The 17966-nt window shown below is 41.1% G+C and overlaps 4 protein-coding genes across 5 annotated transcripts; 2 read left to right on the top strand and 2 right to left on the bottom strand.

The window, feature by feature from the left end:
• Positions 1–623: 623 nt before the first annotated feature.
• On the top strand, positions 624–5124 carry p4htmb (prolyl 4-hydroxylase, transmembrane b). Of its 2 annotated transcripts, XM_028406455.1 has the most exons (10): positions 624–687; positions 1435–1570; positions 1658–1739; positions 2023–2213; positions 2317–2413; positions 2787–2949; positions 3048–3233; positions 3457–3547; positions 3729–3852; positions 4352–5124. In XM_028406455.1, the coding sequence occupies exons 1-10, from the start codon at positions 683–685 to the stop codon at positions 4570–4572; spliced, it is 1296 nt and encodes a 431-aa protein (XP_028262256.1). In that variant the 5' UTR covers positions 624–682; the 3' UTR covers positions 4573–5124. The 2 variants fall into 2 exon arrangements, with proteins under 2 accessions (XP_028262256.1, XP_028262255.1); XM_028406454.1 differs by having other exon boundaries at positions 626–1570.
• Positions 5054–11020, bottom strand: slc26a6l1 (solute carrier family 26 member 6, like 1). Its single transcript, XM_028406453.1, has 19 exons — positions 10798–11020; positions 10571–10710; positions 10281–10391; positions 9855–10030; positions 9611–9775; positions 9231–9383; positions 8880–8962; positions 8629–8776; positions 8428–8541; positions 7920–7997; positions 7743–7838; positions 7419–7525; positions 7222–7291; positions 7058–7150; positions 6856–6966; positions 6321–6743; positions 5700–5754; positions 5463–5608; positions 5054–5328 (listed from the first exon to the last, which is right to left on the bottom strand). Exons 1-19 carry the CDS (start codon positions 10935–10937, stop codon positions 5302–5304), a joined length of 2436 nt encoding a protein of 811 aa, XP_028262254.1. The 5' UTR covers positions 10938–11020; the 3' UTR covers positions 5054–5301.
• Positions 11021–11786: 766 nt separating this feature from the next.
• Positions 11787–14947, top strand: kbtbd12 (kelch repeat and BTB (POZ) domain containing 12). The gene is made up of 6 exons (XM_028406137.1): positions 11787–11933; positions 12195–13351; positions 13424–13694; positions 13796–13946; positions 14044–14241; positions 14332–14947. The coding sequence occupies exons 2-6, from the start codon at positions 12279–12281 to the stop codon at positions 14499–14501; spliced, it is 1863 nt and encodes a 620-aa protein (XP_028261938.1). The 5' UTR covers positions 11787–11933; positions 12195–12278; the 3' UTR covers positions 14502–14947.
• Positions 14948–15349: 402 nt separating this feature from the next.
• ccdc36 (coiled-coil domain containing 36) lies at positions 15350–17742 on the bottom strand. Its single transcript, XM_028405180.1, has 7 exons — positions 17682–17742; positions 17402–17540; positions 16905–17041; positions 16781–16829; positions 16614–16698; positions 16308–16423; positions 15350–16078 (listed from the first exon to the last, which is right to left on the bottom strand). The coding sequence occupies exons 1-7, from the start codon at positions 17732–17734 to the stop codon at positions 15350–15352; spliced, it is 1308 nt and encodes a 435-aa protein (XP_028260981.1). The 5' UTR covers positions 17735–17742.
• Between the last annotated feature and the right edge of the window lie 224 nt (positions 17743–17966).

The following is a 17966-nucleotide window of genomic DNA, read 5'->3' as shown; positions in this document are numbered from 1 at the left end:
AATGTTGCCATTAATCTCTATTTTACCTTTTAGTGAACGACACTACAGTATGTTAGCATGAGACGGTAGAGCTAGCTTAGGCTAGCGACGCTACAGTATGTTAGCACGAAGCATATCAGTAGCACCTGTAACTTCGTTTGAAATAACATTCATTGGTGTGGTGTGTGGTTACTGCACGCATAGTAACGCTACAAACATACAAAAGTGTGCCGTTCGACAACTCAGCCCACTTTTTGGAGACATTAAGGTGTGGTTCAAAAACATATCTCCTCACCTAGAAGAAACGTTTTCCGTAGGTTGGAAATTAAAGAGTTTTTGCTTGCGGTAGCCGGAAGTAGGCGTCATCCAAAAAATAAAAGCATCTCTTACGTAGAGAACTATCATCAGGATGTCTCACAATAAATAACCTATTTATTAATTTTACAAAGTAGTATCGGCAACTGAATTATAAAACTGAATTATAAAAATTCTATTTTTTTTAAATAATACCTGACAGTGTAAAGTATTTATTATTTTGTTTATTTATTTATTTATTTGCCCTTCATTATTTGTACAGTCCTGCCGGGAACAGCCTACTAGTAAAGCCTGGAGTGTGTTATTGGTGTAGGTCGCCAGGGGACAGCATTTCACGCCGGACAGACTGTTGCTGTCCTCCGTTGCTCGGGCAAATGGCGTGTAAATAATGGAGTAAGCCGATTCTTTTTGTGTGTTAAAAATATAGCTAATTTTGAAGGATGGTCTCTCTTCTAGGTGGATGTTGGATTACATTAATGGAGCAGGCTTTGTGGAGCAGGGTGAGCTCCGCCGTGGTTTTTGGTGCGCAGTGCGTTTCTTCGCTGCCACACTGACAGGGTGCTGCTGCAGTGTAAACAAGATCTGTCCGAGACTGCATCGCTGCTGTCCGAGGGCGAACACATAAGCACACAACCCCACTCACAGCTGACTTCTGGGCTTTTTTTTAAGAGGACTGTCATTTCATGTTTCTTTCCAGGCCATCAGTGCTCTTTTACAGTGCGCAACGACTTCGGCTCAATCTCTGCAGCGAACAAATCGAAAAGCAAACAAAGCGAAAACTGATTAAGGATTTCCTTGTATTTAATTAACCCGGACATCTGTCACTCAGCACATCTGAGACAACCAGCAAAGATTCATCTTAAAATCTGAAAATCAATAACTCTGCATCTGAAGGGCCGTCAACTCCGTGACCCTCAGCGGAATGACAGACAATCAGGAAACCCCAGATGCTGCTGCCACCGAGGAGGAGGACGCGACTCCGCAGTCCAGGAGCGCGACCTTGCCGCTCCGGCCGCCGTGCGAGCGTCTTTCTTGCCACAAGAGCAGCGTGTGCTCCCGGTCCTACTTCGTGGTAGTAATGGTATTTTTTCACGTGTACATCATTAATGTTATTGCGCTGCTGTTTTACGTGCACTACAGCAGCGGGCAGGAAGACGCCAGCCGGAGTCGTGATGATGCTCCCAGCAGTGGCCACCAGCGCGCAGAGTCGAGACGTCAGCCATCAACACCGGAGTTTCTGCGTGAGGTCTCCCTGACGAGAATCGAGGGGATAAGAGTGAGTGATGTGAAAATGCACCGTTCACACTTTCTCATTTACTCATTCAGTCTAAACGCACAAAATCAGCCATAATTTATCTCTCAGGTGGGACATGTCCAGAAGGTGTCACTGGTCCCAGGAAAAGTGCATGAGATGCGGACTCTGAGTCTAAAACCTCTGCTGTTTGGTAGGAGGAAGCCTCTAATGGTCTCATGTAAATCTTACCAGTTAAAATTAGCTGAGTTAGATTGAGAATTTCTCCTGTGGGGGACTAATAAAGGATTATTTTATCGTATCTCTAAATAGTTATGACTAAGTGAGGCAGATATACGTCTGTTCCTGAATGGGGGTGAGCCAGCAGCTGATAAAACTAGCTGATCATCTATGTTACTGGGAATTAATGTGTCAGAGAATTAATATAGAAGCATGTTGCTGAGAAGATGAGAGTTGTTTTTTGTGTATTTCTGCAGAGATCCCTGGGTTCTTGTCAGAAGATGAATGTAGAGTGGTGATGCAGCTAGCACAACTGAAAGGTCTGATGGAGAGCCAGTTAATGGTACAAGATGGGCAAGAGGAGCTGGCCAAGGAGCTCAACCTCAGCCCAGAGGAGATCTTCAACCTTCTTGATATTAACCAGGATGGACAATTGCAGCTCCATGAGGTGTATGTCAGTATGTGGAATGAGAGCTTGCACTGTAGTGTGGGTGATAAAAAAAAAAAAAAAAAAGATTGTTGGTAAACTCATACTACTGTCACTCTGACAGATTCTGACTCATTCTCGAGTGAGAGACGGCATCTGGCTCACACCAGAGAATCTGAGGGAGATCTATGCCGGCCTCCAAGCTGACAAGGATGGAGATGGTAAAAAAATCAACATTATATTAGGTTTAAGAAGGACTTTTAAATGCTAAGTGTCAGAGTGACCTTTGTCGACTGAAATCTGATCAGTTCATATTGCAATCCAAGCCCCAAGTATTTATGATGCATTAGGACATTTTAATACTCTTCATCAGAACCAATGCAATAGTGTTGTCACTAGACATACAGTAAATACAGGATTATGTAAAATATAACTGTGATGCATTTTCAGTGGAATACGGCTATATAAAATAATGGTTTTATCCCTTTGTTATAGCAGTTCACAGTTCCACTTGATTCATGCTTTGTAGGTAACGCTGAGTATCCACAACTTCAATGAGGCATCAGCTTTTGTGCATTCTTACATTTTGTTTAGGTTTGCTGAGTCTGGAAGAATTCAGGCTTCTGAGCAATGATGCCTTCCAGCGGTTCCTCCTGCAGCGCGGGGTGAAGAGGAGTCAGCTGGTGAGGAACAGCAGACACACCTGGCTCTACCAGGGCAAAGGAGCACACCAGGTCCTGCAAGATATCAAGGCCAGGTGAGAAACACAAGGGGTTAAATGAGATGCATTTTATGCTCTTATTTCTGTGGCCTTCTTTCTTTTAAAACGTGTCTTCTGACCTTTTCCTCTCACAGGGTGACTCGCCTCACTCGGCTTCCACCTTCATTAGTGGACCTCAGTGAGCCGCTCCAGGTGGTACGCTATGAGGAGGGGGGGCACTACCATGCCCACCATGACAGCGGTCCCGTCTACCCTGAAACAGCGTGCACACACACACGCCTTGCAGCCAACACATCCACTCCGTTCGAGACATCTTGCAGGTGTGATCACTGAGGTGTTGACTGAGGTTGGCTGGGATTCATCTGTCTGATGTTATTACTAAACTGTATGTTGGTGCTCCATTGTGACAGATGGCATGTTTGTTTGTGTAACTCAACATTGCCAAGTTGGAAAAAGAAATCATGTGCCACCCACTTGTATGCTATGTGTTTGTGTGTTTGCACCGGACGTGTGTGCCAACTTAAATCTGTATTGCACACTCAGGTACATCACAGTTCTCTTCTACCTGAACTCTGTTGATGGGGGCGGGGAGACCGCATTCCCTGTGGCAGACAACAGGACCTATGATGAAGTGGTGCGTAAATGTGTCTGAGTCTGGAAGTGTGTATGAATGGTCCTGCAAAAACAAGTATTGTGTACATACTGTGCATGTCCTTCATATCTGTGTTAACTCACTTTTGTTTGTCAGTGAGTGTGTAGGCCCAACTTATAACATTAACATAAACCGTGTCACTGAGTTTGATTGTGTGTTTTAGTCTCTCATACAGGATGAAGTGGATCTTTTGGACACCAGAAGGAACTGTGGCAAGAGTAACCTGAGAGTAAAGCCTACCAAAGGGAATGCTGTTTTCTGGTACAACTATCTCTCTGATGGAAGAGGTAGGAAAAACACCTGTGACTTTTCAAATTGATGAAAGTGTGTAGTGGTCTCAGGTGAAAGGAGTCTCAGAGTTTCAGAAAATCATAGTCATAGAGAGTAATAATCCCTTTTTTGTAAAATGTAGCATCTGGGGCCTCTAGAGAGTGGTTCATAGTCACAATAATGTGCTTTTCTTGGTGTAGAGTAAACAGTCTGTGGACTTGTGGGCTGGAGTGTTTCCCCAGTGAAAGAGCGCTCCTCTTGTCAGTTTCTCACAACAAATCTCTTTGACTGTCTCTCATGGCTGTCTCACAATATCAGTGCACTGGACCCCAATAGTAGTGTGACCTACCAGCAGCACTCCCACAAAAAACAAAATTCAGGAGCTCACTCCTTCACTATGCATCTTTTTCAAGTGTCCTCACAGAGCTCCTTATTAGGTGATAAGCTCTTGAATTATTTTAAAATTAAACACAATATAGTAACACCAGAGCTAACATGTTTTGTGTTTCTCATCAGGCTGGGTGGGGGAGCAGGATGAATATGCTCTGCATGGGGGTTGTGTGGTCACCCATGGCACTAAGTGGGTTGCCAATAAATGGATCAACATCGATCCGGATTACCAGCGGCAGGCTCGCTACCAGCAGTTGGTGTCGCAGCAGCCAGAGGATGAGGATGATGATGACGATCTAACACTGAATACAGATGTAGAGAGTCCCAGCATCCATCAAGACTTGTAGCTCGTGCACCAAATTTATATAAAAAAAAGAGTTCTTCCTAGCCTTCCTCAGTCCTGTGCACAACATTTCTGAGAATGTCTTCAGTGGCCAGTTTGGAGAGGCAGAACTAATTCAGGGAATGAGGTCACAGGGGGTTTATGCAACAGTAAGGAGATGTTTTTGTTAAATATTGCTTGGATATATCTTTCCTGTTATTTTACCTACTTCGAATCTACAATTGTAGGACAGCTGCACTAGAAACTCAGTGAAGGAGTTATTATTTGAGAAAATGTTCCTTTGCATGCATAACATGTTTTGCTGTTGCTGTGAGCAACAATTGCACTTGAAACTGAAATGTAAACATTTCAATGTTACCTTGTTATTGCTGCCATTACCAAAATAAGGCTCACACGCTGTCAGTGTGATGCATGTTGCCTTGTCTTTGTTCCTTCAAGTCATTCTTTTTGCACAACACATTAAAATGCACAAGATTTTTGCTCGAATTTTCATTTATTTATCATGTTTTTTAATGCACTGTCTCTCCAAAGCTAAATAAAGTTAAATTAAACTCAAGTGTCTCAGCTTTTGTTGTTTTCTTTTTATATAATACAAAATGTACAAACTCAACATAAACTAAAAGACACAAATAAAAGCATTATGAGTAAAAACAGTGATCACTAAATTAACAAACAGTATTTCTCAGTTTTCCCTCCCGTCTTCTGTGTTGGACCACCTGGTTGGTCGAAGACGTTAAAGTTTTGTGTTGCTGTGTATGTCCTGCAATCAGAACACAGCCATTTACTTCAGTCAGACTTTGAGTTATTTAAATCCTGATTTTCAATTATTAGCTAATTGCAGTATGTCACAGTGATAATGCTAGCTTTATCTTCTAGGGAGAAATCTGAACGTACCAGTGATGTCTCATATCTGGGGAATGATGTTGCTCCACGGTTGTTTAGACAGTAGAGTACAGCATCATGAACAGACGCAAAAAGGCGTCGCTTTGTTATTGTATCAGAGAAGAATTTACCGAGCTCTAACTGTTCCACCACACATGCTGAAAGTACAAGATGTTATGTGCAGATTACCACCATACAAAGTCAAATAATGCAGTACAGGCTCATGGATGTAAGAAGGTGATCACTCACCTTGACAACCAGCCATGTAGATATCCACGTCAATCTCACTGAAGTCCTGGAAAATCTGTGGGTGCAATACATAGTAATTATTTGCTGGCTATTGAACCAAAATGTGTGATACGCTTACATTTCAGAGACAACAGCACTCAATATGAAAATAAATAAATTGTCTGAATTTGAACAAAAAATATGCTTCTTGTTATTACTTTCAGTACAGTAGGACATGGTTACAGACTTGTATTGCTTTTTATTTTGTCTTAGGTGCCTCTGCCAACCAGTCAAGTTCCCATTTACATTCATGTCTGCCCGGCCTCTTACCATGCAAGCCGTTTGGATTCTCACAACATTAATAAAATCACAGATGGCACTTCAGATTCACTCATCTAAATATCTAGGAGAAACATGCCTCTGGCCAACACCAAGGCATGAAAATGTAACTCTCTTGTAAAACTCCCAATGAGATCTGTACATGTGGCTCCTGCTTCTTGAATTACACTTACATCATTTATTAAACGTGTTTTTTGACGCCTGAATTAACAGAAAGAATAATAGTCCTCCTCTAAGCTTTCCAGTGATGGGGAAAGCCAGGAACACTTTCAGCCATGTCATGTTTATACCTCTACTACTTACATTTTTCATGGTCTTGATCGCTACTGTGTCGATGAAGTTAGCAGTGGAGAGGTCAAGAATGATGGAGTGAATATCCCAGGTCCACTTGCCCAAAGAACCAAGAGACACCCTCTCCAGGTCATGGCTCAGAGTGTCCTCGCTGCTGGACCCAAGAGTGGTGGTGTCCCCATCCTGCAGCTCAGATACCCACCCTAAACTGGTACAATCTGCATCCCCACCTTTCAGGTACTCCCATCTGGAGTTGCTGCCAGGTGTTTGGGGAGTGGTTGGGATGACAAACACGGTCTCATTCTCCCTCTCAGTCCAGCCCTCTTCCTCATTTTCTGTCCCCTCTGTACACCTGTCTCTCCAGCAACCAACCTCTTCCTCCACAGAGAACACTGGTAATCCAGACTGTTGTTTGGCTGTCTTCTGTGTCTGTCTCTGTATTAGCGGTGAGTAAAAAATTATTCGTCTTACATTTAAGGAAAGTAACCAAAAACACAAACTGAAAAAAAGGCCACATTACTCCCATTAAGTCTAACCATCTCATTACCTTCCTCTTGGCTTGCCTCTTTGCTCGTTTCTCAGCCCTTTTTTGTCTTCGCTCCTGTTTGGCCTCCTGCCTCCTCTTATAGATAATCATTTTACTGATGTCCAGCCCACTCTTTAAACAGGTAAAGAACAGCATTTAATTTGGTCACTCACCATTTGCAGCCTTAGCTTTTATTATATTATTATTCAGAAATAGGCCAAACCTTTGCTTTCAGAGCCTCAAGGTAGAGTTCAGCATTTGCAAAATACACTGTAGCAGAGGAACGAAATATAGTAATGCCTGGAATCTCTCTTGCCTGTCAAATAGAGGAACATCATTTATTTATTTGAATTTTTAGATCATAACTTCACATTTTGCCTGTCTTACCTCTCTGTGTGTCTCGATATCCACATACAGGTCTGTGCCTGGAACATTTCCCAGAACAGAGTATGTTGGCCTGAAGAATGAAACAAACAATCACGTTGTGTACATGTATATTATGTGTGCATTGATAATATATTGATAATAATATGTTTGATCCTGCAGCCTTGCAGAGGCATATGCTGTGAGGATGGGAATCTTACTGCTGAGTCCTGAAGATGACTGTAAACAGGGCAAAAGTGATAGATGCTGCTAGTCCCAGATCAAGATTGAGTAGTAATGTTGACACCCAAGTGACCACCCACACCACCTGGATGACAGAGGAATAACAGTCAGACTTGTCATTTAACGGACCAGTGTGTAGGAGTTGAAGGGATATATTAACAGAAATACAACCGTACAAATTAATAAGAGAGATTCTTTATTTAAGCCAAAGCAGCACCAGCACTGACTCTTCACTCCTTCCTTCCTACTGGTCCATTAAAATGATGTAGCATAGTCAATAAATAATGCATTTATCCTCTCACCAGATCAATCTTGCTGCTCCTCCACAGTGTAACGATGTCAGAGTATTGCTTAAACATGCCCTTCAAATTTACAAAGACAATCGATGCAAGGACAGCCTGAAACAACACAATAAACAAAGCTAGTCAGTGCATGATACTACATAAGAACTTGTTTCACAGGTTGTAGGGTAATTCAACCTTTGGCAGCTCCTGAAACAATGGTCCAAGTTTTAATATGGTCACCAACACAATAAGAGATGAGACCACTCCAGCAATCTGCAAGGAAAACAAAAAGATCAGAGTTTTTTATTCAAATACTTATGCATGCTAACAGGACATTACAGTAGAGACTGTTAAAATGTACAGTTGGACAGTAGCTTAAAAACATTTGGTGGTATCCTAACTACTTAATTGCAAATGAGATCTGGATCTCAATGGGTTTTTACCTGGTTAATTATTATATCTACTAATTGTACTATTGGAAACAAGCATGTCTGAAGCTACAGGACGATTTCATTTTATGCTTTTACTAATCCACTTTACACGAGGCAAATTTGCACACCCTTACTCAAGGATTAAAATACTTTAAATACAGTTGGGTACATGGACATTGTATGTACCAGTATGTACATTGACATAAAATCTTTTTGTTCTTTTTGTCTGCCTGCAGTACATTTATTAGATGTCATTTCTGCTGCTGACTCACTTGTGTTTTGCCTCCAGTGGTCTCTTGGATGAGACTTCGAGACATGGAGGCTGAGACAGAGAAGCACTGAAAAAAGCCTCCAACCGTATTACTGAGACCCAACGCCACAAGCTCCTGCAGCAGGTGACAAACACACAAGAAATATGAAGCATGGAAATATTGAAGGCAGAATTATGAACAGTGATATGTGTTCTTGTTCACCTGATTACTGTCCACCTTGTATCCATGTTTCAGTGCAAATGTCTTCCCAAGTGAAACAGATACAGCATATCCAACAACTGCCAAAGCAAAAGCATCACCGATAACTTCTCCAAAGATCCTCACATCTGGGAGCCTGGGGGGACTTAAACTGGCACACAGGTATGAGATAAGACAGAAAACAGTCAGTACTGCTCAAGCTTGAATGAAATATGAGTTCAGTTATGACAAAGGAGATTAGTACAAATTCTCACCCACTAGGAATTTCTCCAACGACTGAAATAGAGTAGTTGCTGTTTAATTGGGCATAGGATGATATGAATGTTCCTGCCACAATCTAAAGAGATCACAAACACAAATGTCACATGCTTTAGCCTTCAAACATCAATCATTAAAATTTAGGCAATCACAAACTAGACATAGACCTAATTATTAGCCATAAATGTGCATTTTGCTGTGAACTGCACAAATGCAGAGGCCCTGATACTGCTGCTGATTCAAACACTTTTTTCCACTGTACCTGTGCTTTTTCAAAACAGCTGAAGCATCAGTGTCAGAACAGAGGTGATAACATAATGAGTGTCTGCGTCCTTGGGTCAACTTACTGTCAGGAGCTCCACTGGGATGGGTACTGGTAGTTTGGGACTGAGGTACGAGTTCAGCTCCTTGGCTGCGAATAGAAGCACCATGGTCACAGCACTGACCAGCAGTGTGGGGAGACGAGTTTGTGGCAACAACGAGCAAACATCCTTCAGAGTCTGAAATAATGAAAACAAAGGGTGATAGCTTAAGACTGCATGTATAAAAACACACACGGAACTGTATTTCCTAGAAAGCAATGTTTTATCATATCTTGTACCTCACAATATTTTTCCACACTTGCAGATGTAAACAAAAGACAATACTGGACCCTGGTGCCCTTAAAGCACATGCAACTCTTGTGTTATTATCTATATTGTTACAATCAATATTTAATAGTACTTACATACACCAGTGACAATGGGCCGCTAAATCGTGCGGGCGACACTCCCAAGATGTTCTTTAGTTGTGCCACCACAGCGTGTAATGCAGCAGCTGTCATGTACGCCCTCACCAGAGGCTCACACAAATATGTCCCCACAAATCCAAACTTTACCACACCCAGTAGCACCTGTGAACACAATCATCGTGCATGTTGTAGTAGGTGTAGCAATATTAGACAATATTGAATGATGGTTAGTTTTGCAAACCTGAATGAGTCCTCCCAGGACAGTTGTAGCAGCTGCCACCTGCACCCTGTATGAGTCCCGGGCAAGTATGTCAACGTTCGCTGTGACATTGGTCCCATTCGTTTTGAGGAAAAGTTCATCTGGAGCAAGTCTTTCTGTCAAACTGGCCACCATGATGCTAAGCACAGTAAATGTACCTACACAGTAAAACATACAATAAACAATATACAAAACATAAATGACCCATCCATACTGTAAAGGCAACTAAACAACTATTTAAAAAATTAATAGTGATGTGTACAGTTTCATATAGTAGCTTTAGTAGCTTAACATCCTTACTATTTCTGGCAACTGTATCAGTGCATAAAAAGAAAGTGTGCCTGCAGGAGATAAGGAAAATTACAAAATTTGCAAATGAAAAAACAATATTTCTTCCTCTCTACTTACCAACCGAAATATGTCGGGATGTTCCAAAGAAGAAGTAGATTAATGCCGGATAGAGGGATGAGTAGAGCCCAAATACAGGAGGCAAAGAAGCCAGTAATGCATATGCCATACCTGTGGAGGACAGGAGAGTCCAAATATATTTACAGAGCTGTGATATTTTATGTGAAATATTGTCATCTTTTGTTCTTTACAGTTTTGTATGAAACAAGACAATAAATAAATACTAAAAACAACATTGTACCAAGATTTTCCAAAACAATATTGTCAGCCATGGTGGATTTTTGTCATACCTTGTGGCAGGTGCATTATACCCACACTAATCCCAGCGATGAGATCTGACATGCCATATTCCCAGACTGAGTATTTTGGTAGCCAGTATAACACAGGCAGGTTGCTCACCACAGTTTGCTTCAGTTTAGGCACTGTACACCTGGGAGAGTATTTATGGTCACAAGAAGCAAATGTAGACATTTTTATACTGCTAGTCTTTTGTAAGTACAGAAAAAGTTTGCCTTACCTTAATGAATCTTTAAGAGACTCTGTCAGGGAAGGGTGGACATCAAAGTGTGTTTTTCTTTGTGTTACCTCTTCCAGTCGCTCCTCATCCAGCACTTCCCTCTCCACCCTATATTTCCCATATCTGTGTGTAGAATCCATTCAGCTAAATCTGGCAAACTCTTTCAAGCAATAATAATTGCTAATAAAATCACGGAACAAGAAAACCAGATGCAACAGAGCTACTGTCGGACTACAACTGCAGTTACAATCTGTATCAGTATTTGTACACCTTAATGCCTAATGGTTAACTAAAGTCAGGATGACATGGGTAGAGGTTTGTTATAAATAATGGTTTACCAGAAGAAGAAAAGGATGTAATTATGGCTTGAAAGAGGGAAAAGATTAACTCTGTTGAATTTCAGCAAATTTGTGTTTCCATTTCCCTTTTTTTCCATTAAACAACAAAAATGAGGTCAATGAACCATAAAAGATCATTTTACACTCCTACTATACTGATCAAGTCTGTATTGCCTGTCCTGCTTCTTCTGAACAAATCATTTAGAGTATTTCAAATTTAAAACTACCAACAATTTAGCTTTCAGGACTTATTGAGGTTGTGGTTTTTAGTCTTAAAAACATAAACTATGGTCTAACTAGATGGGGAAATTTGAACACATGAGCACAGTGCATATAGACTAGGTTTTCAAGGCAGTGGCGTCATGAAATCTGAATCCGAGCTGGGGCCCGTCATTCCAGAGCTGCATGCACGTGACAACGGCAAACAACACAGGAAGATGAACACATAATAATCCCATATATAAAGTACTACATACAGTAATGCCAATAAAACAAATCAGAACACAAATCATAACATGTATCACTGTGAGTGCTTCAAAACAATCTCCCTACTACCCACTCTGTCAAACCTTTCTGACCCACTTGTGTCTGTCGCAACAGTCTATTTTTGGGTTTACACAGTGGAGGGGGTACATACCTTTGCCTCCCGTTTGCTCAGACTTTTCTAACCCCAGTGACTGGCACATTTGACAAAAATAAACAACACATGTAGCCTGATGAAGAACATGGATAGTCAGAGGTCTTTTTAGACCAAGAAAAACAGTAGACCTTTTTCAATCGGAGGAGTTCATAACTTTGGTAAGGCTTTTCATGATGTTTATGATGTGTTCTGCCAGAGTGCTTAAATGTAAGAATGCATGTTACTTTAAAGCATATACACTATGCTATACACAATATTTGTTAGATAGAAAGGCTTGTTGGTAAAAATTGTAAAAAAATAGTTTATTTTGTTATATATTATTATATTTCTTTGCCCAGATGAAATTCGGACGCTGTTGTGAAACTCACAGTTGATATGGCCATATGTATATAGTTAAATCAGTGATCTCTTTTTTTCAGAGACTGGTTGTTCAGGCTGTAAAAACATCCTGTGTAGTTCTGTGAATCATATCTACACTTTTAAACTACACATTTTGAAGCCAAATGGATCTCACTGCCAAACACGGGCTGGTGCTGCTTAACCAGCTGCAGAAGATGAGGGAAGTTGAGCATCTGACAGATGTGGTGCTGGTTGCAGAGGGAATCAGTTTTCCTTGTCACAGAGTTGTTCTCTCCGCCTTCAGTCCATACTTCCGTGTTATGTTCACATGTGGCCTCCGGGAGTGCAACAACAGAGAAATATTCCTGCGTGACACCCCGGCAGAAAGCCTGGCCCTCCTTCTGAACTACATGTACTGCTCAGATCTTCCTCTCACTAATGCCAATGTACAGGGCATCTCAATTGCAGCTTTTCTTCTGCAGATGGATGATGTCTTCGGTCGCTGTCAGCAGCATATGACTGAGAATATGGATGCCTCTAATTGCCTTGGTGTGTTTTATTTTGCCCGTGACCTGGGTGCAGAGGACCTGGCTGATCACGCTCAGCGTTATCTCAGGCAGCACTTTGTCCAGGTCTGCCAGAATGAGGAGGTCCTTGAGTTAGAAGCCCACCAGCTGGGAAAACTCCTGTCTTCAGATGACATTAATGTTTCACGAGAAGAAACTATCTTGGATGTGGTTCTTCGCTGGGTCAAACACAACACTCTGGTGAGTGGTGATATGCGTATTCTGCATCTTCCAGAGCTCCTGAGGAAGGTCCGCCTGCCACTGATAAACCCTGACTATTTAAGGGAGACAATGAAGAGAAACACAGCTGTGCTTGCGGATGCTGAATGTCTAGAGATGCTGAATGATGCCTTGGCAGCCACAGCAATGCATCCCTCAGCTGCACCACGCAAGCTAAAGCTGCGGTATGGCATGGAGACCACAGATCTGCTGCTCTGTGTTGGTAATGACAGTAGCGGGATTAGGTCAAGGTATGGCAACTTCGCGGAGCGCAGTTTCTGCTTCGCTCCATCCACAGGCCGGTCCTACTACATCACTTCACCTCGCTATGGTGATGCTCTTGGATATGTGTGTAGTGGTGTTGTCACAGAAAGAAATGACATTATTGTAGCAGGAGAGGCAAGCGCACGCAGAATGGCACGACAGAAAGACATCAAAGTTGAGATCTACAGGTAAGAAGGGGACACATTTGACCACTGTAGCTTGATCAGACACTACTGATTAATATCTGATTGGGCTTTCAGGTACAAAGTGGAGGCCCAAGGAAGCTGGGAGCGCCTGACATCAGCAGAGTACCGAGACTCTTATGCTCTTTGTTCACTTGGTGACACTCTCTACCTACTGGGTGGGCAGATGAAGCTGAAGAACCAGTTTCTCATTACAAATTGTGTGGAGCGATGGTCCCTCCAAGGTGGACCCTGGCGGAGCGCCGCACCCCTGCCTATGCCCTTGGCCTATCACAGCGTGGTCAGAATGAAAGATCGTCTTTATGTGTTAGGTGGTCGAACCCCACAGGTGATGCAAAAACCTGCATTTAGACTTTAAACTTCTTCAGGGTCTAACTGTGTCTGTGAGTCTTCTCTAACTGCACCTGCTCTTCTTTGTCAACCTTCCAGTCATACCGGATGGATGATGAGCCAGACCGTCTTAGTAACCGCCTTCTGGAGTATGATCCAAACACAAATAAATGGACAGAGCTAGGTCCAATGAAGCACTCAAAGTATCGCTGCAGTGCTGTGGTGCTCAATGGGGAAATTTTTGTGATGGGTACAGTTATTGATAAACAGAGATAAAAGCAGTATTGAACTGTGTTGACATGTCCGAATTTGTTTGATAATGAGGTAGTTTGTTGAACATTTTGTAGGAGGTATTGGATGTGAGGGTGTGGACCGAGGGCAATCGCGTCACTGCCTCAATGCTGTGGAGATCTATAACCCAGATGGAGATTACTGGAGGGATGGACCACCTCTCCCATGTGCTCAGCTTTCCCTGCGCACAAATGCCTCCAATGCTGGAGTGGTGGGAGGAAAGATTTATGTTTGTGGCTATTACAAAGGAGCAGGTACTGAAAAAATATTTATGTCCAGTGTTTGAATGATGTTTAAGTTTTCAAGTGACTGTGTTCGCCTTCTGTTTCCTAAACTATCTCTAGATCGTCATGATGATATAACAAAGGACATTTTGGAGCTGGACCCATGGGAGAACCGGTGGACAGTGGTGGCTCGGTGCACTCTTATGCACGACAACTATGATGTATGCTTAGTGGCAAATCTCAACCCAAGGGGGCTCATCTCCCCTCCTGCAGACTTAGCAAAACAGTGACCTCACTGACAGTCAGATCAAAGTCTGTGAGGAAGAAATAGTGACAGGAATTAATTATTAATTATGAATGCACTTATTGCTGGGCCAAAGGCAGTCAAGGTCTTTGAGCTCTGCATGAAGAGTATGTGGTTTTATGGCTTACTTGCACACTGGCTGGCAGAAACGAAATTTGTAAATAATCTTTTGTTCCGTTTTTGTTTGTTGGTCGACTCTTTTTTGTTGTGTAACATCTACAGAGAGGATTACCTGAACATATGATTTTCGGCAACATAAGTAAAGAATTTCCGGACAGATATAAATTATGGTTAAAATCTTGAAAGACATCATACCTATGTAAAATTGTAATATTTTGTATGTAATAGTTTATGTTTTTATTTGTTTATGCTTGCTGTAGCAGAATGTGTTAATGTTTTTGCAAATAAACACACTTTATCCATGCTGTGGAACATGACAATTACAGTGGACACTTTGACATTAGCTCTCTCCACAACTGGAGCCCATTCACTCATATGTGCTTGTATAAATACACCAGCTCTGTGGTAGTTATCTTCAATTCAATTGACTTCTTCTAATATTTTTCTGGCTCTATTGTCAATGTCAAATTATTATTACTTACTAACATATTACACAACATACATAAAATATATTTTAGGGACTTTATTAGTTTATTTACAATGCCAAGCAAGCAATATAAAAAAGAATACATTCGTTTCTAACAAAAACAGACAGAACTTTAGCCAGGATAAACTTAAATATAGTGTGCAACTTTTTTTGTTCTGGCTTTTTTTACTTTTTACAGAAGGAAAACTAATCCTACACTCTTCAAAGACTCATCCTCTTAACCTCTACTAGTCAGAATCATAGTTGATTTCACACAACTCTAACATTCCTATAGGTTTTATCGGGTCTATCTTAGACTCAGATGATGACAGTTTCTCTAAGATGGGTTCAATTCCATGGAGACAAATAGAGCTGCTGCTATCCTGAGACCAGCCATTTGCAGGGGTGATGTAACATCCTGCAGTTTCACTTAATTTGGTCTCCCAGTTCAGTGGCATCACGCTGCCTGGATTGCGAGTGTCACGGCTGGTTGCTCTGAGATCACGATGCTCGCGGAGAGATGTTGAAACTTTTGGCTGTTTATTACAGTTCATCAGAGGTCGTCTGTTTTCATCTGTGCACTTACTCCTCTGTGAGGGTGCCGGCGACCTCTTTTTGCGCCTCCTAATGCATTTTACAGTGAATCCCCTATTCATGGTGTTGTTGCTGCTCTTCTTAGGGGGAACTTCAACCTGACTTTGTTCAAGGTTGTCTGACACACATGTAAGCTGAGTGCCTTCAAGCTTGTTATCCTGTAGGATGGACATTGACTGCTGAAGCCCTGGTGATGTCTGGATGGCACTATCCATGACTCTGTCAGTGCTGCCTTTGGCTGATTGCTCTGAGATTAAAGTATTGAGCAGCTTCAGGGCTTCTTCAAGCATGTCTCGTTCTCGTATATGCTCCTCTCTTATACACTCCAGACTGTCCTTTAAGCCTTGCAGGTGTAAGTCAAGCTTTGCAGCGGTGTCTTCATTCTGCAGGATAAAAATCACTATTAGAAATCAAAAACACTTTATTAATCACCAGAAATATAAAATAAGGCAAGGTAAAAATTGTATAACCTAACATAATATAAAGTAAAATACCATAAAGTTGATGAAAAGTCATATTTAATATAAGTAGAATACAACAACAAAGTAAGGTTAGGGTTGTCATTCTTTACAATCACTTCTCACAGTTTCCTAAAATATGTTAAATATGTACCTTTTGCACTTTTTCCTCCAGCTCTGTTAGCACCTCTTTCTGGGAGTTCACTTTGTTTGCCAAACTCTCAAACTGCTGGGAAATATCGCTCTGAAGACTGTTAAGGTTCTTTTGCACTTTGATAATAAAAATTAAAAAAATAAGTTTTAGCATGAGCATAAAAAAATCACAGTCTAGAGTTTGAAAATATATGAAAACGTTTAGCTGTGAAACACAAGGCAAACAGCACCATCAACTGGCGATAAGAAGTATTTCCTCACTGCTCTTTAATGCAGAAAGCAAATTTCAATGTAATATAAAACTTACATGTTGATGCAAAACTGTCAAATTTTTCAAGCACTGTTTCACACACAGCTGTATTTTTTTCAGTGCCAAGAACAAGTTGTTGGATCTGGAAGAAATAGCATTGATTAAAAAACAAACACAAAACCAATCTAAATCAAGCAACACAATTTATGTCTATGTACACTTACACTGTTCAGAGTTTCTCTGATTTGCTGGCATTCTTTGGCTAAAATGTCACTATTAAAAAAGAAAGACAGATGATTAAGGATGACTCATTATTCAGAGAATGACTCACATGATAAGAGTACCTACCCCTCATTTTTGTCTTTGACCTTTGTCCTGTCTTCCGCAAATCTATCCAGGAGCCCAGAATTTCTGTTTTTGTCCTTTAAGTCTCCAAACAGGAGAGGCTTAGTGTGATAACTGATTAAAAACTTTGGGTCACTCCCCTAAAAAATGACAAAAACACATGAACATACAGTATTACATACAGTAAAGGAGATGTTTTCAAAAATTTGTAAACAAGTGTGTACTCTTAGGATCCTACCAATAAGTTTTCCTAAAGCTTTGTATACAAACAACAGTACTACAGCAGTGCTATGAAGAAAAGTCCTGTTTTGCAACATTAGCTCAGTGGGTGATACAACTACAGACATGTAGTGGAACTGTAAATTGTTGTTACATCTTTTCTATTCAGGTCTGAACACAGTTAATACTCAGAGTATATATTTTATATAATCTGGTCACTAGAGGATATTACTACTGTCTTATAAGAATCATTCACATTCTAGAAATGAATATATACTCACCTCCTGTGAGCTTTGTTGGGAGTTCCGGGATGAAATACTCACATCTTGAGATGTGCCCTGAGAATTTTCAGGCCAAAACTGAGACCCAAACAAGAACTGAGAGTCTGTTAAACTGGAATAGCCACTGGTAGCTGCATTTCTGTATTGTTCCCACACGTTTTGGTGAGTATATAAAACACAAACACAGTTCACATTCAAATGTGGCAAATATAAGTTTAAAGATACCAGCTATAAATATCCACATTAGATGAGGGGCATTGTGCATAGTGAAGCTAACCACCTGCTTCCTGTTGGGATGCTCAGCATTTCCTTTATATTCCTCATATGATTCATTGTTTTTGGTAAACCTGTTCGCAAAGGGCACAAGTTTTATTCACAAACTATGTCAGCATAACAGCAACAATACAGTGACTGAGGGACGTGTTGACTTATTACGCTAAGTTAGCATTTAGGATGCATTAGCAAGCGGGTATCTGATAGAAAATCATGCTATGTATAGCTAACGGTATTGCTAACTAACGTTAGTCGTGTTAGCCTTTGTAGCGGTCAGTGATTATCAAAGGTT

The sequence above is a fragment of the Parambassis ranga genome, chromosome 5, assembly GCF_900634625.1.
Source record: "Parambassis ranga chromosome 5, fParRan2.1, whole genome shotgun sequence".
Taxonomy (NCBI): domain Eukaryota; kingdom Metazoa; phylum Chordata; class Actinopteri; family Ambassidae; genus Parambassis; species Parambassis ranga.
This window is presented reverse-complemented; position numbering and strand designations above follow the sequence as displayed.

What these genes read in the sequence shown, in the direction of transcription:
- p4htmb (XM_028406454.1), top strand. Translation starts at nt 1,217, where the DNA reads ATGACAGACAATCAGGAAACCCCAGATGCTGCTGCCACCGAGGAGGAG. An exon ending in CGAGAATCGAGGGGATAAGA is followed by an intron (nt 1,571 to 1,657) that starts GTGAGTGATGTG and finishes TTTATCTCTCAG; the next exon opens with GTGGGACATGTCCAGAAGGT. An exon ending in CCGTTCGAGACATCTTGCAG is followed by an intron (nt 3,234 to 3,456) that starts GTGTGATCACTG and finishes TTGCACACTCAG; the next exon opens with GTACATCACAGTTCTCTTCT.
- slc26a6l1 (XM_028406453.1), bottom strand. Translation starts at nt 10,937, where the DNA reads ATGGATTCTACACACAGATATGGGAAATATAGGGTGGAGAGGGAAGTG. An exon ending in TCTCTTAAAGATTCATTAAG is followed by an intron (nt 10,711 to 10,797) that starts GTAAGGCAAACT and finishes ATACTCTCCCAG; the next exon opens with GTGTACAGTGCCTAAACTGA. An exon ending in TTGAGGCTCTGAAAGCAAAG is followed by an intron (nt 6,967 to 7,057) that starts GTTTGGCCTATT and finishes ACCTGTTTAAAG; the next exon opens with AGTGGGCTGGACATCAGTAA.
- kbtbd12 (XM_028406137.1), top strand. Translation starts at nt 12,279, where the DNA reads ATGGATCTCACTGCCAAACACGGGCTGGTGCTGCTTAACCAGCTGCAG. An exon ending in TAGGTGGTCGAACCCCACAG is followed by an intron (nt 13,695 to 13,795) that starts GTGATGCAAAAA and finishes TCAACCTTCCAG; the next exon opens with TCATACCGGATGGATGATGA. An exon ending in TGGGGAAATTTTTGTGATGG is followed by an intron (nt 13,947 to 14,043) that starts GTACAGTTATTG and finishes AACATTTTGTAG; the next exon opens with GAGGTATTGGATGTGAGGGT.
- ccdc36 (XM_028405180.1), bottom strand. Translation starts at nt 17,734, where the DNA reads ATGAATCATATGAGGAATATAAAGGAAATGCTGAGCATCCCAACAGGA. An exon ending in GTCAAAGACAAAAATGAGGG is followed by an intron (nt 16,830 to 16,904) that starts GTAGGTACTCTT and finishes CTTTTTTAATAG; the next exon opens with TGACATTTTAGCCAAAGAAT. An exon ending in TGGAGGAAAAAGTGCAAAAG is followed by an intron (nt 16,079 to 16,307) that starts GTACATATTTAA and finishes TTTATCCTGCAG; the next exon opens with AATGAAGACACCGCTGCAAA.